The 16,753-nt window shown below is 55.0% G+C and overlaps 1 protein-coding gene across 1 annotated transcript in view; it reads right to left on the bottom strand.

Annotated features, from left to right (window-relative positions):
* LOC139681298 (collagen alpha-1(II) chain-like) overlaps positions 1 to 16,293 on the bottom strand; it is an 89,183-nt gene extending 72,890 nt beyond the window's left edge. The window contains exon 1 of the mRNA XM_071574603.1: positions 16,175 to 16,293. Coding sequence (XP_071430704.1) covers positions 16,175 to 16,271 — 97 coding nt within the window. The 5' untranslated portion in view covers positions 16,272 to 16,293. The remainder of the gene's footprint in view (positions 1 to 16,174) is intronic.
* Positions 16,294 to 16,753: the final 460 nt, after the last annotated feature.

The raw sequence follows: 16,753 nt of genomic DNA, 5'->3' as shown, positions 1-16,753 counted from the left end.
CTGCAATGACTGTCCTGGTCTCTGCAATGACTGTCCTGGTCTCCTGCAATGCCTGTCCTGGTCTCTGCAATGACTGTCCTGGTCTCCTGCAATGCCTGTCCTGGTCTCTGCAATGACTGTCCTGGTCTCCTGCAATGCCTCTCCTGGTCTCCTGCAATGACTGTCCTGGTCTCTGCAATGCCTGTCCTGGTCTCTGCAATGCCTGTCCTGGTCTCTGCAATGCCTGTCCTGGTCTCCTGCAATGCCTGTCCTGGTCTCTGCAATGCCTGTCCTGGTCTCTGCAATGCCTGTCCTGGTCTCCTGCAATGCCTGTCCTGGTCTCCTGCAATGCCTGTCCTGGTCTCCTGCAATGCCTGTCCTGGTCTCTGCTCACTCCTGTCCAGCCCCAAACCTCTCTGACAGCAGCACCAACTCATGAGTTGGACCTACAGATGCAAGATGGGACAATCCACACCTGCAGTGAACCATCCTAGAGAGAAACACCCCTCCCTCCTCCACAGGGACACCTCCAGAGAGAAGTTCTGCTGAGGAACAGCCCTAGGGAGACCCTCCCAGCTGGCAGGAATTGCTGACATCATGATCCAACCTCTCCTTGCCCAAAGCACCATCAGTGCCTCCCACTGCTGTTGCTGCAGGGCTGCCCTGGCACCCACCTTGTCCAGCACTGCCCTTGGGAAACATCTCAGGGAGCTCCTGGCTCTCTGGATGGATGCAACAACCCCAAAAGCACCCATGGAAAAGGGGGAATCTTTTTCCCTCTTCTCTTTGCACTTGGAGGAGAGGACCACACCATGGCCAGGGAATGAAACATCTGGATGCCTCTGTGTTGGTCTGAAGCTCATCCCATGTGACAACACGACTGCTGGAGGCATCAGGAAAGGATCAACCAGAACTAGACAGTTTCCTCTTCAAACTGGCCCCTAAAAAGTGCTCCCATTTTGCTCCCTGGATGAAAGCCAGGAGTGCACAGGAACCAAGAGGAGATCCTGCCCCCTTTACCCAGGCTGGAGTCATTCTGGATCACTCCTTGCCCTCTGATGGTAAAACTTCCAACACAACCACCCACCTCTTTCCCTGGAGGAAACTTTTCCTGAGCAAGGTGAAAGCAGGAGGGATGCCCAGGTCACCCCTCTTGCTGGGGGTCACTTTTAGAGGCAGGATCTCCCCATCTCCACCCACCACCACAGGAGCACTTTTAGAGGCAGGATCTCCCCATGCAGCCACCACAGGAGCACTTTTAGAGGCAGGATCTCCCCATCTCCACCCACCACAGGGGCAGTTTTAGAGGCAGGATCTCCCCATGCATCCACCACAGGAGCACTTTTAGAGGCAGGATCTCCCCATCTCCACCCACCACAGGGGCAGTTTTAGAGGCAGGATCTCCCCATCTCCACCCACCACCACAGGGTCACTTTTAGAGGCAGGGTCTCCCCATCTCCACCCACCAGAGGAGCACTTTTAGAGGCAGGATCTCCCCATGCAGCCACCACAGGGTCACTTTTAGAGGCAGGATCTCCCCATCTCCAGCCACCACACTGTGGGCAAACACATCCCAAAAGGGCGAGTGGGGCACTGGAGTCCCAGCAGAGCCTGTTGAACATCCCTCAGCTCCAGCAGCCCCACAGCACGTGCCTGCCAGATGCTCCAGGTCTTGGGAGGAGAGGTCCACAGGTCAAGGTCACAAGGGATGCCTGACTGGGTTCTTTGAGAAGGGGCCATGCAGGGGGGAGGGGGCTGGGAGGAAATACCAGCCCGGGGGTTTAAAACCATCCCGGGTGGATTCCCGGTCACGGCTGCACATGTTTGGCTCTGGAGAGGCAGGAAAAGCTGCAAGGCAGGAGGGTCCCTCAGCTGAAAGGAAGAGCTGGGGAGGAGGCAGAACAGCCTCTCATGCTGCAACAACCTGGGATTCTCCTGCAGCAGCACTTGGATGCCTTGGAGAGCTGCAACTGCCCAGTTCAGGATCAGCCTCTGGCTATTGATGTTCCCTCTGTCTTTGCCTTCATTGTGAGAATGAAATGCTGTGCTGGGGGTTGCAATTCCCACACTGACAAGGCTTGGAGCTCCCTCCATGCCCTGGGACCTTCTGGAGTGTGTCAGCCCTGTCTGCCTTGCCTGTTGCAGTATCAGTTGGCTCCCTGTACTTGACAGGGCAAAGCTGCAGCCTCTGACGTAAGCCCAGACACTTCTTTCCAAGGCTGGAGACCAAGTTAAACAAAAGCAGACTCTGCACAAAGCAGAAAGAGCCCAGACACAAAGCAACAGTTCTGGAAATGCCACTCCTGCTTCCACGGGCAGTCACCCAGAGCTGCCATCTCCAGGTGGCCTTTCAGTGGCCTGGCACAGGATGGACCTTCTCCACCACCACCAGAAGTCTCTTCCAAGGTGAATTATTCTATGGCAGTCTCTCTAATGCACCTCCCACACCTCCTGCCCCTGCAGGGGATGTTAAACAGACTTGTAATATCTCAACAGCCATAAAAGTTGATTTCTCCCCAGCCCAGCTCAGAGAGCAGCAAGAACTACACCAGTAACACCAGTCAGGGCTTCTGGAGCACAGTCCCACCCTGCCCACCAAGCACCACGACCACCTGGTATATTTAAGGCAGAAAAATAGAAAACCTAAATCATTAAACCTGGAGAACCCAAACTCTGACATCAAAGCACTGCATCCTGGGCTAAGCAGCAAGGCACAGCATTTCTGCTGCTCTAATTTCATTTGGAGACCCCTCTGTTCAATCAGCAGCCAATAAAAGGTGATAGACTGGTCACTGAATTTGAGATCTGCTACTCTGATGTATTTTCAAGCCAGGGAAAAACCCTCACTGTGCTCTGGCACAGATTTCCCAGAGAAGCTGTGGCTGCCCCATCCCTGGGAGTGTCCAAGGCCACGTTGGAGCAACCTGGTCTAGTGGAAGGTGTCCCTGCCCATGGCAAGGGGTGGGATTGGATGGTCTTTAAGGTCCTTTCCAACTCAAACCATTCTGTGATTCTGGGATCTGGTGTCCTACTGAAAATATACCCAAGAAGATCTCCAGCTTAATTCCTACTTTAAGACCAAAAGTTGTGACTGAATTTGGAAAAAACATCTTTCCCTTTAGGAAAAACATCTCATCTGGATTTAAAGTCTTCCCAGCAACTGAAACTCTACCACAGCCCAACCTCGAGGCAGGCCAGCAGCAAATGAAATTATATATACAGTCAACATATGGGATGTTAAAGCTCATGTGGGAGGTTCCAATGAAAACCAGCAGAGCTGGGGAAGAAAATTAACAGCACTTTTACTGCAGAAGGGAGAGAGTTCCCAAAAGTCCACTCATTTGGAGAGGAAAAGCATGAGCAAGGAATTCTGAAATGAAGGCATTAATATGGATTCAGAAAACTGCCTCCCCTGGGCAGCAGCCTGAGCTCTGCTTTGGAAGAGCCACTAAAGAAGATTCTGCTCAAAGCAAGTTTAGCAGCTTAAGGGCTTAACCTGAGAGAGGGGGGAAGAATCCCAGGTCGCTCTGAAGAACAGGATGGGGTTTTCCAAGGTCTAACCAACCAGTGGGGGCAGGATGGCATCTGCCTCCTACAGCTGCATGGGGAGAACACACAGTCACAGAATGGACCCACAAGGACAATCCAGTGCAACCCCTGGCCCTGCACAGACACCCCAACAATCCCATCCTGTCCCTCAGAGCATTGTCCAAACCCTCCTGGAGCTCTGGCAGCCTTGGGGCTGTGCCCACTGCCCTGGGGAGCCTGGTCAGTGCCCACCATCCTCTGGGGGAAGAGCCTTTCCCTGAGATCCAACCTGACCCTGCCCTGGCACAGCTCCAGCCATTCCCTGGGTGCTGTCCCTGCCCTGGCACAGCTCCAGCCATTCCCTGGGTGCTGTCCCTGCCCTGGCACAGCTCCAGCCATTCCCTGGGTGCTGTCCCAGCCCTGGCACAGCTCCAGCCATTCCCTGGGTGCTGTCCCAGCCCTGGCACAGCTCCAGCCATTCCCTGGGTGCTGTCCCTGCCCTGGCACAGCTCCAGCCATTCCCTGGGTGCTGTCCCTGCCCTGACACAGCTCCAGCCATTCCCTGGGTGCTGACCCTGCCCTGGCACAGCTCCAGCCATTCCCTGGGTGCTGTCCCTGCCCTGGCACAGCTCCAGCCATTCCCTGGGTGCTGTCCCTGCCCTGGCACAGCTCCAGCCATTCCCTGGGTGCTGTCCCTGCCCTGACACAGCTCCAGCCATTCCCTGGGTGCTGTCCCTGCCCTGGCACAGCTCCAGCCATTCCCTGGGTGCTGTCCCTGCCCTGGCACAGCTCCAGCCATTCCCTGGGTGCTGTCCCTGCCCTGGCACAGCTCCAGCCATTCCCTGGGTGCTGTCCCTGTCCTGGCACAGCCCCAGCCATTCCCTGGGTGCTGTCCCTGCCCTGGCACAGCTCCAGCCATTCCCTGGGTGCTGAGATGGGCAATGTTGATCCATCCTCAGCAGGTCAGGGATGGGTGGCCAGCCTGGTAGTGCCCACCCTCCGTCCTAGTTCCAGCCACCCTGAGAGAGCAGGGGCAGTGATGGACCCACCTGCCAATGGCAGCATCCAATTTACAGCCACCAAGGCCACTTCAGCCCTGAGGGATTTGATGCCCAGAGCTGGTGCCAACTGTACAACAACTGGAAAGCACCTGGCCATGATCTGTGGCTTGGGGGGATTAAATACACACTCCCACTCTCACACATTTGCCACTGGCAAGTGGGAAGAAGGAGAAACTTCTTCCCTGTGCCAGCCCCAGGAGCAGGTCTGGGGCAGCTGGAACCTGGTTTGCTTTGGTCCCTGCAGCTCAGCCATCCCTGTGATGGAGCACAGAAGGGAGAACATCCCACTGCCTGGTTTTGTCCCTGTGAAGGCCAGGAGGGACCAGCACAGCCCCTGCTCTCTGCCTGGGGATGAAGCCTTGGACAATCTCCCCTGTGTGAGGAACTCAGGGCCTTCTCCCTCTCAAAGGAGGACAAATCCTTGCAGTTATTGACATGAAACAGGAGAAAATCATGCAATTTAGGTTGTGGTAGGAGCTCAGGGCTTGGTCACTCAGGGTGGCCCTGAGGCCACAAGGCAGACACATGATTTCTGTGACATGAAAATCAACCTTCTCCTGCTCTGCTGGGAGGGAAGGTCCCTGCACCCACCACAGCCCTGAAGGGAGGAAGACCCTGGCACCAGCTGGTTACAGCCCCTGAATCCCTGCAAAGCCTGTGGCAGCCACCCCCAAGCACCTCCGTGCCCAGGGCTGGCTGCATTCCAGCTCCTTCCGAGAATCCTTGGGGAAAATATCTGAGGGACTTAACACAGGACATTCCAAGTGATGCAGGACAGCGAGGCCACCCCACCTAAAAGCTGCTCTTTAAGTCCCTCAAACCCTCCATACAGAGTGTGCAACCCCCTGGTTTTCTCTCTGCCTCCCTTTTAATTTGCAGATCACTTCGAACTCTTCATGTCCTCTCATCGCTGGGCAGGACAAGGAGGACCACGAGGCACCACAAAGACATCTCCTCACACTTCCTTCAGGCAGATCTTTCACTTTGGCATCCTCAAAATGAAAAGAGTCACAAAGCTCCAGTAGTGCAAAAAAAAAAAAAAAAAAAAAGCAAAGAAGGAAAAGCTCAGGAGTTGTTTAACAATCTGCTCACACAAAAGTCGCTGCCAGAAAGGCAGATCTGACTTCAAACCCCCCCCGTGCATCGCTAATGACCTTTTAATAGCTCTCATTACAGAACATCTCACTCAGCCCTGTGATATCCCCCCCCCTGCCAAAACGCAGCCCAGCATTTCCACAGGCAAAGCCCAGCTGTTGAATTGATCCACCCAAGGACTTCAGAAAAGTATTAACGATGCAACTGTGTCAAAGGGAAGGTTTCACTCCTGGGCTCAGACACCTTTGTTGGATGGCAACTCCTTTAATCAGCCATTTCCCACTCCCAGTGGAAGCTGCCATGGAAAATGTGCCTTGGAAACAAAGGCTCAGCAGCAGGAAAGCAGAACAAGTAACAATAAAATCCCTCACTCTGACATAACCTGTGGCAGGTACTCGCAATGTTCAGTATAAACACATTTAATTGCTGGCAGAGGGATAGAAATCATGGAATGACAGACTGGTTGGGGTTGAAGGAACCTTCAAGATCACCCAGACCCACCCACAGCCATGGGCAGGGACACCTTCCACTAGCCCAGGGCACCTTCCACTAGCCCAGGATACCTTCCACTAGCTCAGGACACCTTCCACTAGCCCAGGATACCTTCCACTAGCCCAGGACACCTTCCACTAGCCCAGGACACCTTCCACTAGCCCAGGATACGTTCCACTAGCCCAGGACACCTTCCACTAGCCCAGGATACCTTCCACTAGCCCAGGACACCTTCCACTAGCCCAGGGCACCTTCCACTAGCCCAGGACACCTTCCACTAGCCCAGGACACCTTCCACTAGCCCAGGATACCTTCCACTAGCCCAGGACACCTTCCACTAGTCCACCACATCCTTGGGGAGGTTCTTCCAGTGACTGTTCTCACCAAAAAAGTCCCTTCTTGCATCACCAGCCCAGGTTGCTCCAAGCCCCATCCAACCTGGCCTTGGGCACTTCCAGGGGTGAGGCAGCCACAGCTTCTCTGCCCAACCTGTGCCAGGGCCTCAGAGGGAAGGATTCCTTCCCAAAATCCCATCTAACCCTGCCCTCTGGCAGTGGGAAACCACTTCCTCTTGTCCCGTCCCTCCATCCCTTGTCCCCAGTCCCTCTCCAGCTCTCCTGGAGCCCCTTTAGGCACTGGGAGGGGCTCTGAGGTCTCCCTGGAGCCTTCTCTTCTCCAGATTGAACCTGCCCCAGTTTTCATCCCCCCAAACACATCAGCTCTGGCTCCCACATGGTGCTCTATCCATAGAGAGTATCCCAATAAATTCTCCTCACTCCTCTGACATTCATGTTTGGGTTTTTTTCTCCTATCTCTTCTGATTTCCACCTTTCAGGGATGAGCCATGCCATGCTCAGCTCATGACCTGCAGCACAGCAGTTTCCCCCAGGTGGTGGGATCTGCTCCAAGCAAGCCCATCAACTCCTGCAGTTCTCCACCACAATCCAGAGCTCTCTGCTGCAACTGCAGTGGCACAAACCTGGCACCCCCCGGGGCTGGCAGAGGGGCAATGCTGAAGTGTGAGACAGAGCAAGCTGGCAAAATAACAGCATTTCTTTAAAACAACATGTCTAGCAGGTTCAGAAAGAAAAACCACGAAGAGAGGAGCTAATGGAACAGGACTGCCTGCCTGGCTGTGTTGTCTTGCAGAGATCCCAGCTCAGATGCCAGCTCAGAGTCACTGCAGGAGGAGGGAAGGTCTGGCTGGCATCACTCCCTGCTCTGTGGATGGCAGAGAAACACCACAGCTACTGCAGAGGCAGAAATCAGGGAGTGCCAGCCCTGCCCTGTGTCCCAGTCACCCCATCTCACTTCTTCCCAGTTTATTCCCAGCTCCAGAGGTTCTGGATGCTCCATTTCTCAGGAATCACCCACCTTGGTGTTGGGTATTGCACACATTTCAGAGCTCAGGGAGCTCTCAAAGGGAGGAGCACTCAGACCCTGCTCAATCCTTGGCTAATCCCCAGACAGGGAATCACAGAATCCCAGGATGGTTTGGACTGAAGGAGCATTAAGGACTACCCACTTCCAACCCCCTGTGCCACCCTCCCTCCAAGCCAGGGCATTATCTACCAACCAGACCTTTTCCCATTAAAAAAAAAATCAGGGCTATTGGGCTCATCCCATCAAAACCAGCCAGTGTGGAAGATCCCAGCCCTTCCCTGCTCTCCCTTCATGCTCTCCAGGTTTCCTCTGCCAGCTCCAACAGCTGGGACAGTCTGTGAGGAGCATCAGCTGCATCCTCCTCCCCAGCTGCCTGCAGAGCAGCAGGAGGGACTATCCCTTCATCTGTCACAGACGAGTTTGGGGCTGAGGGGCTTTAAGATGTCTCTGCAATAAATAACTTCCCTCCTTCTCCTGTTTCTCCGAGTCCCCATGGAAATATTTCATGTCTTATCTCAGTGTATCACCCTCAGAACACATCTGTGTTGGGTGAGTGGGGAGGTGGAGCTCTGATAGTGCCAGTCAGGAGGGGACTCAGCATCCAACAGATAAAAGTTAATCACCTTCCTACACACTTTATTTTCCCTTTAAGAAAATAGAAACTGCTACTTGAATGACTTTAGAAGACTAAATATATTTAAAAGAAATTACTTCATTCACACTCTGGTGAAAGCAACAAAAATCAAGTGTTTTCCCTGAGCTAAATTTGTTTGACTTGTGCCCAACCCTTGGAATTTTCCTGCAGCAGGTTCTGAAGGTGATAAACTGAGATCCCATCCCTAGTGCTGGTTCCCACTGCCACACAGAGCTCTCAGGAGAACATAAATGCAGATTATGGGACTCCTTAGAGGAGGAAAAAAAGGCTCCATGGACATAGAGAGATTCACACCACCCAGGAATGAGCTGCCACCCCACAGGAATGTGACTCAGCCTCACCCCACGACTGAACTCTTGGCAGCAGCACCTCCTGCCAACTCTTTTTTTGGTGGCAGGAAGGTTCCTGTGCCCCTTGCATGGCAAACACACAAAGCTCTGGGCAAAGCACCCCCATGAACTCCCCAAAGTCCAGGAGCTGAGAAAGCTGCACAAGCTACAGGAGCTCTGGCCCTTCCTTACATGGGATGTGTTACCTACACTCATCATAGGGGTTAGATGGGATACTGGGGAGAAATTCTTCCCTGGGAGGGTGGGCAGGCCCTGGCACAGGGTGCCCAGAGCAGCTGTGGCTGCCCCATCCCTTGGAGTGTCCAAGGCCAGGTTGGACAGGGCTTGGAGCAACCTGGGCTGGTGATGCAAGAAGGGATTTTTTTGGTGAGAACAGTCACTGGAAGAACCTCCCCAGGGATGTGGTGGACTCCCCATCCCTGCAGGTTTCCAAGACACAATGGGATGGATTTCTAGACCATCTCCTCTAGGCTCCCTTACCCACAGATGTGGCACCAGATGATCTGAGGTTGCTTCCAACCTGGGCCATTCCATGGTTCTGTGACTCGACAGGGAGTCAGGCTGCTGAGCGCCCCAAATTCCAACCCACTGCAGCCACCTGGAGACCCAATGTGGCACCTCAGCTCTCCTTGTCCCCTCCAGGCACCAGGGGCAAGGAGAAGAGGCAAAGGAAATCAGGAGAAAGAAATCACACCCATCACAGCCAACCCTGGCTCTCCTTCCTGTGGAGCTGCTGCAAGTGTGGCAAAGCTGAGGAGACAAAGCCACTTGTGGCCACAGGGGGAGGGGTGGATGTGTCCTTCCATCTTGACATGTCCTTCTGTCCTGGTGTGTCCCTCTGTCCCACTGTGTCCCTCCATCCTGACACATCCCTCTGTCCTGGTGTGTCCCTCTGTCCTGGTGTGTCCCTCTGTCCCACTGTGTCCCTCCATCCTGACACATCCCTCTGTCCTGGTATGTCCCTCTGTCCCACTGTGTCCCTCCATCCTGACACATCCCTCTGTCCTGGTATGTCCCTCTGTCCCACTGTGTCCTTCCATCCTGACACATCCCTCTGTCCCACTGTGTCCCTCTGTCCCACTGTGTCCCTCTGTCCCACTGTGTCCTTCCATCCTGACACATCCCTCTGTCCCACTGTGTCCCTCTGTCCCACTGTGTCCTTCCATCCTGACACATCCCTCTGTCCCACTGTGTCCCTCTGTCCCACTGTGTCCTTCCATCCTGACACATCCCTCTGTCCTGGTGTGTCCCTCTGTCCTGGTGTGTCCCTCTGTCCCACTGTGTCCTTCCATCCTGACACATCCCTCTGTCCTGTTCTGTCCCTCTGTCCAGACACGTCCTTCTGTCCTGCTGCATCCCTCCATCCCACCATGTCCCTCAGCCCTCCTACCCACCTCCCATCACCCTCCCAGCACCCACAGCCCCGTGCCAGGGCTCCCTCGTCCCCAGCAGCACCAGGATCAGCCCGATGTGACCCGAGGTGCCCTTTAACCCTATAGGAGGGACACGGAGAGAGGTGGAGTTCGATGTGAGCAATTAGTGCTGCACTAATTACCATCATTATGGGACAGAGCCCCACCGTCAAGGTTGAGGTGCCCTAAACAGAAGCTGATTTTTGTCACTTTGTTGCTCTCTGGAGTTCTTGGAGAGGGAAAGGCAGGGGAGGAGGGTGTTTAAGTCTTAGAGAGCGAAGCTTTTCAGCCCACTGCTCCATGCCAGGCTGAAAGAAGCCTCTGCACAGTGAAGGAACAGTGGGCACAAGGAATGCCTCTGCCACCAGCTGGCAAGCAGGAAGCATTTCCCTGTGCCAGAATCCCTGCCCTGCTCCTGCAGAGCTGAGCCCAGGGCAGCACCCGAGGTGCAGCCACATGGGCACGGGTGCTCAGCCCCTCACTGAGCTCTCCCACGCTCCCTGTGGTGGGAAGGAAGGGGGCAGAGCCAGCCTTGCCAGCCTGCTTTGGTTAAAATAGGGAGCAAAGCACCAAAAAGCATAATAATGTTGCTCTGAGAGGTAGGTGGGGTGAACAGCTGTCCCCCCTCCTTTTAGGGGAAGGAAGTGAGGTTTCCGTGCTCAAAATACTGCCAGGGCCAACAGGCAGGAGCAGGAGAGCCCCTTTGCCCACCTGCCTGGGCAAGAGCTGCAACACCAGCAAAGCCCTCCCAGATGCCAGAGCATCCCCATGGAGGAGGGATCCCTCCTCACATCCTCTGGAGGTGAGTCCTGAGCCTGCACCCAGCCAGGGCCACGAGGACTGAGCCCAGCACCCAAGAACCCACCGATACCCACCAGCTCTCCAAAGGGCTTTGCTTCCCAGACAAGCCCCAAACAACCCACCCTGAGGAGCAACTGACCCCATACACTGCAGTGTGCAGGGAATGGGCTCATCTCCTTGGAGCTCCTGCACAGCCAGCAGCCTCTGCCCACACAGGCAGTGCCATCCCTGCAGGGCTGGGAGAGCCAAGATTCATGGAATGTATATATAGAGATCTCTATAGCACACCCTGAACATACACACTGAGCTGTGACTTCCTCAGCCGAGGGCGGAACGACGTTACGTCACCCCCATGGCCAGGACCTCAACCAGGAGCAGATGGTGGCTCCTCCTGCAAGGAATTAGGAGCTTTTTGGGAGCCTGCCCTGAGGAAGGGGGTGTGGACAGCCATTCCAAGCTGCTTCTCACACCAAACTCTGTGTCTGCCCCTGGAATCTTCCACCTTGCTGCAGGGAAACCTAAACCAAGCCTGGCTTAGCTTGGACTTCAGTCACTGGAAGGTCCTGCCAGTGTTCCAACAGGGGCAGGCACTGGTTTAGGTGTAACAGCACGTGGCCCAGGTCAGACTGTTCATTTTTCCATGGGATTGATGCCTGTATCATCTGGCTCAGCTCCTGGTAAGCTGATCTGATGACAAACCTGCAGCATGTGGCTTATCCATTACAATTCTCTCCTAGAAAATCTTCCCCTAAGGAACAGCACTCACCCTTGAAAACCTTTCCCAGCAGGTTTCAAGGGAATGATTTCCACCTACTAAGATGGAGAAAACAGAGGGGAAAGCAGCACTGGCATCTTTGTGTGCTCTGGGGTGGCACCCAAGGGACTGTGGGATGTGAGAACTGGGGTTGGCTCAGGGCAGGATTCACACCTGGATCCACAGGGAGAGAGAAGTTTTAGGAAAAGTGGAAGATTTTATAACTTGGTCTAATCTGGAAGGATCTTGTGGAGATGCTGCTAAACTTCAGGTATGAGCTTCAGCTCCCAGAAATACCAATCCATGCTGAAAACAGGGATCCTGGGAATGGCTGGGGATCCTGGGAACAGCTGGGCAGTTGGGGCTGGAAGTTTTCAAAGAACTCAGCATGGGACAGGCAGGGAACAGAGAGACTTTTCAATCCAAACAGCTCAAGTTTGGCAAAGCCAAACTCCACAGCAGAAGGCACCTGGATATGGGAGCTCAGGAGTGGCACCAGCTCTGGGAATGAACCACCCTCCCAGTGTCCCTGCATCCCAATGTCCCCAATCCTCATGGCTTTGCCATGAATCACGTTCTCCTGTCACCTTGGGAAGAAAGTGGTGGCAGGTGAAACAGCATTTAGGGAAATTTAGTGAAAACATCCCCCTCATGCCACTTCTGAATGCAGAGCCACATCCTGGGACAGTCCCTTTGGCCCCCAGGGCCACATCCAGGTTGGGGTCCCAAAGTAGCCAGGACAGAAGCACCAGCTGGGCTGAGTCCAGTGCAAGGGGGGACAACCAAACAACCCCAAGTGCAAGAGAGGGTTTGTGCCACGTGCCTTTGAGGGAAAGCAGAAACCCACCCCTGCCCTATTCCTGGACAAAAGGAGGATTTCAGGGTGGAAAAGGATTCCCTCATCCAGCAGGTGATCAGAAAAACAGATTTCAAAATAAAAAGGCTCTTCAAATGGAGCTGAAGCACAACAAACCCTGGTGGGCTCTTCCCTCCCCCCTCTGCTGCACAAACCCTCAGAGAGGAGCCCACAAAGGACCTTGGGGATAAAACCTGCATTGTCAAAATATACTGATGGGGTCTATCTGGGGTTCTCCCAACTCCTGAGAGCCCCCAAGGGTTTAGTCCTTCATGCTCTGCCCCACAGGGACACACAGCCCAGGAGGGGCTCACAGATGCTCTGTGGGATGGGGGCCCAGGCAGTGACCTCTGTATTTCCATCACTTTAAATGTACAATTTATGGTCTTGTCAGGGAGAAAAAATTAATAATACCATATAATTGCCTAATTGAGGACTCCATGACCCTCCCTAATGGAAGGGCATGTGGAGATGACATGAAGAATCCATTTCTGGTATTTCTGGAGTTTTAAGAAAATTGACTTGAAACTGGTTAAGATTATCAACTTTGTACAGGTTTACACAGGCACAGACACAAACATGATACATACAAATATATATAAATGAAAATATATATAAACCACATAGAATCATAGAATGGATTGGGTTGGAAAAGACCTCCAAGATCATCAAGTCCAACCCTTGGTCCAACTCCAGTCCCTTTACCAGATCATGGCACTCAGTGCCACGGCCAAACTCAGCTGAAAAACCTCCAGGGATGGGGAATCCACCCCCTCTCTGGGCAGCCCATTCCAATGCCTGAGCACTCTCTCTGCACAGAAGTTTTTTCTGATCTCCAACTTCAATTTCCCCTGGCAGAGCTTGAGTCCATCGTGCCCCCTTGTCCTATTGCTGAGTGCCTGGGAGAAGAGACCAACCCCCACCTGGCCAGAACTTCCCTTCAGGCAGTTCCAGACAGTGCTGAGGTCACCTCTGAGCCTCCTCTTCTCCAGGCTGAACACCCCCAGCTCCCTCAGCCTCTCCCCACAGCACTTGTGCTCCAGTCCCTTCTCCAGCCTCGTTGCTCTTCTCTGGCCCCGCTCCAGCCCCTCAATCTCTTTCCTCAACTGAGGGGCCCAGAACTGAACACAACACTCAAGGTGTGGCCTCCCCAAGGCAGAGTCCAGGGGAAGGGTCACTGCCCTGGGCCTGCTGGCCACACTACTTTGGATCCAGGCCAGGATCCCATTGGCCTTCTTGGTCACCTGGGCACACTGGTGGCTCCTGTTGAGCTTCCTGTCCCTCAGTCCCCCCAGATCCCTCTGCCTGGCTGCTCTCCAGCCACTCTGTGCCCAGCCTGGAGCGCTGCAGGGGGTTGGGGTGGCCAAAGGGCAGGACCTGCACTTGGCCTTGGTGAACTTCATCCCATTGCAATCAGCCCATCCCTCCAGTCTCTCCAGATCCCTCTGCAGAGCCCTCCTGCCTTCCAGCAGGTCGACACTCCCTCCCAACTTGGTGTCATCAGCAAATTTGCTGCTGATGGACTCAATCCCCTCATCTAAATCATCAATGCAACCACAGGCAGACACTGCTACCAAATTGCAATTCAGATTTGATTTTGCATATTTACAGGAGGTTTAATGTAATTTTACCAAGTCCTCAACACAAGCACATGGCACCAAAACATCCCAGATCTGAGGGGCCTCTCTGCACAAAACTGGATCCAACATTTCAGAGCCTCAGACCTCCAGCAGGATAATTTCCTGAAAGACTCTTCTCACCAACCCTCAAGCAAGAAACACCATCTGCAGGAGCCAAGCGGTGCCTTTTCGGATGCAGCCCTTAATTAAGCAGGTTCTAATTGGATGACTCGAAGCTTTGATTAATGGCAAATCATTTCAGTTTTGGGATCATGTTCCCAGACAAGATTTTTCTGGGTTGGGTTGGGGAGCTTTGGGGTTTGCAGGGCTGGGTGGCAATTATTATTTCTTACACTTTATGAGGCAAAACCAGCTCCCAGGAGCTCCAGGACCACTGAACTCCCCCTGCATCAAGGAGCTTCTCCACTTTCTTCTTAACCAAAGCACCTCAGCAAAGCCCTGGAGACCCCCTCGTTGTGCCCACCAGTGTTGGCATATCTGGGCACTGAGGGCTTGGGAGGGGGGAATGCTCAGAGGCAGATGAGGTTTGTGCAACCCCACAGCATCCCAAATCCAGGGAAACTCTGTCAGTGCCACCTTTCCCCACCATCATGGGCCCCCCCAGCACTGCAGGGGTCTCATTCAGGAAAGTTGCAACTCCCAGAATAAAAAGAACCAGGAGAGATCACAAAGATGCTCCAAGGGCTTGAGAACTTCTGCTCTGGAGCCAGGCTGGGGGAGCTGGGGGTGTTCACCTGGAGAAGGCTCCAGGGAGTCCTCAGAGCCCTTTCCAGTGTCCCAGGTGGAGGTCATGTACCCAGACACTGACCTTTCCCAGGCAACATCCATGGAAACCGCCCTTCCACCTGGACACCAGGCAGGAGATGGTGCCATCCCCATGACAGTGATGCTGCCCCAACCCAAACAGAGAAACAGGAGCCATCAAGAAATATCCATATTCTGACTGAACTGGAGTGAGGAAAGAAGATAGGGATTCTTATTTCCTAATGGACCCATCTAAGACATGAATCCTAATTTTCTTGCAACTGCCTCCTGCCATGTCCTTTGCACAGAGCAAAGGGACAAGGTCTCGCCAGCTTTGACCACCAAGTCCCATCTCCAGCCATGAGCTGCCCTCCTCTGGCACTCCCTCCACACTTCAATTATTGCCCACTTGACTTGGGCACAAGGCACCCACCCAGTGTCACAGGTCACAGCTCTGGCTCATGAAGCCAAGCCCAGCTCAGAGGTCAGGAAGCTCCAAGCTCTGCAGCTGCTGCCCCTGGTTCCCCATCCTGCTTCATGAGGATATCTCTTCCATCTTTGCTGCAGAGACCTTCCTTGGAGCAGAACTGCTCCATCAGTAGGGACTGTCTGGAGAACAAGAGCCTCAACACCAAAGGAGAGTCTTGTTTTACACCAAAGCCCAAGAAACCAACACATCTGGAAGACTGTGCCTGTTACACCAGCTGGATCTACAATAAAACCCCAAAACCTTCCTGTGCTCAGGACCTTCCCCAGGCTGGGCAGCACCGACCAAAGGTTAAAGCCACACACCTGGATCATGCTCAGTCAAAAGTGAGGGTGGGCAGGCCCTGGCACAGGTGCCCAGAGAAGCTGTGGCTGCCCCATCCCTGGAAGAGTCCAAGGTGAGGTTGGACAGGGCTTGGAGCATCCTGGGCTGGTGGGAGGTGTCCCTGCCCATGGCAGGGTGTGGGATGAGATGAGCTTTAAGATCCCTTCCAACGCAAACTATTTCACAATTCTATGATTGTATGATATTAAACATCCAAGAAGCCACACACAACCCCGGGCAATGCCGGCCGCTCTGCTCCCGCAGGGAGAGGGACCCGCACCCCTCTCCAGGGAGGGCAGTGCCAGCGGGACTCTTGTGCCACAGCGACACCCCCGAAGCCAGTCCTACCCTGCCCGCACCCCCGCCCCCCCGCAGCCCCTGCGGGATGCCCCTCGCACCGGGGGAAGCCTTTCTGCCCGCAAAGCCCCCCCCAAAGCACCGGTGTTTGCCCCAGGGCCGGGATGCCCGGGCACCCTTTGCGCTCCTATCCCCGGGCATCGCCGCCGCAACCGAGAGGAGATCCAGCCGCTCCCCGCCCGCTCCCGGGACATCCCAGCCGGGATGCGCCGCCAGCCCGGGATGCCCCCGCGTCCCGTCCCGCCGTCGCTGGTACCTGTGTCCAGCCCGGAGCCCGGCTTGGGGGGCTCCAGCGCCGCCGGGCACAGGGGCAGGGCACAGAGCAGCGCCAGCGCCAGCGCCCCGCCGCGCATCGTGCCCGGCCCCGGCCCCGCCGCATCCCGGCCCGGCCCCGCCGCCGCCGCAGCAGGCACAGCCCCGGCCCCCGCCCCTGCCCCCGCCCCGGCCCGCCCGCACCCCCCGGCCCGGCCCCGCACGCTCCGCCGCACGGGGGGACACACGGGCCAACCCTCCCGGCGCTCAGGGGGTAATGCCCCCCGTCACCCACCCCCCAAAATCACACAGGCTTCCAACGCTCCTCTGCACTGCAGGGGTTAAAGACCCCCATCACCCACCTCTCAAAATCAGACACATGGGCCAACCCCCCCGGCGCTGTAGGGGTTAAAGCCCCCCATCATCCACCCCCCAAAATCACACGGGCTTCCAACGCCCTCCCGACGCTGCAGGGGTTAATGCTTCCCATCACGCTCCCAAAATCAGACAGGCTTCCAACACCCTCCGGTGCTCAGGAGTTAAAGCCCCCATCACCCTCCCAAAATCAGACACACGGGCCAAC

Source organism: Pithys albifrons, chromosome 20, assembly GCF_047495875.1.
Source record: "Pithys albifrons albifrons isolate INPA30051 chromosome 20, PitAlb_v1, whole genome shotgun sequence".
Classification (NCBI taxonomy): domain Eukaryota; kingdom Metazoa; phylum Chordata; class Aves; order Passeriformes; family Thamnophilidae; genus Pithys; species Pithys albifrons.
This window is presented reverse-complemented; position numbering and strand designations above follow the sequence as displayed.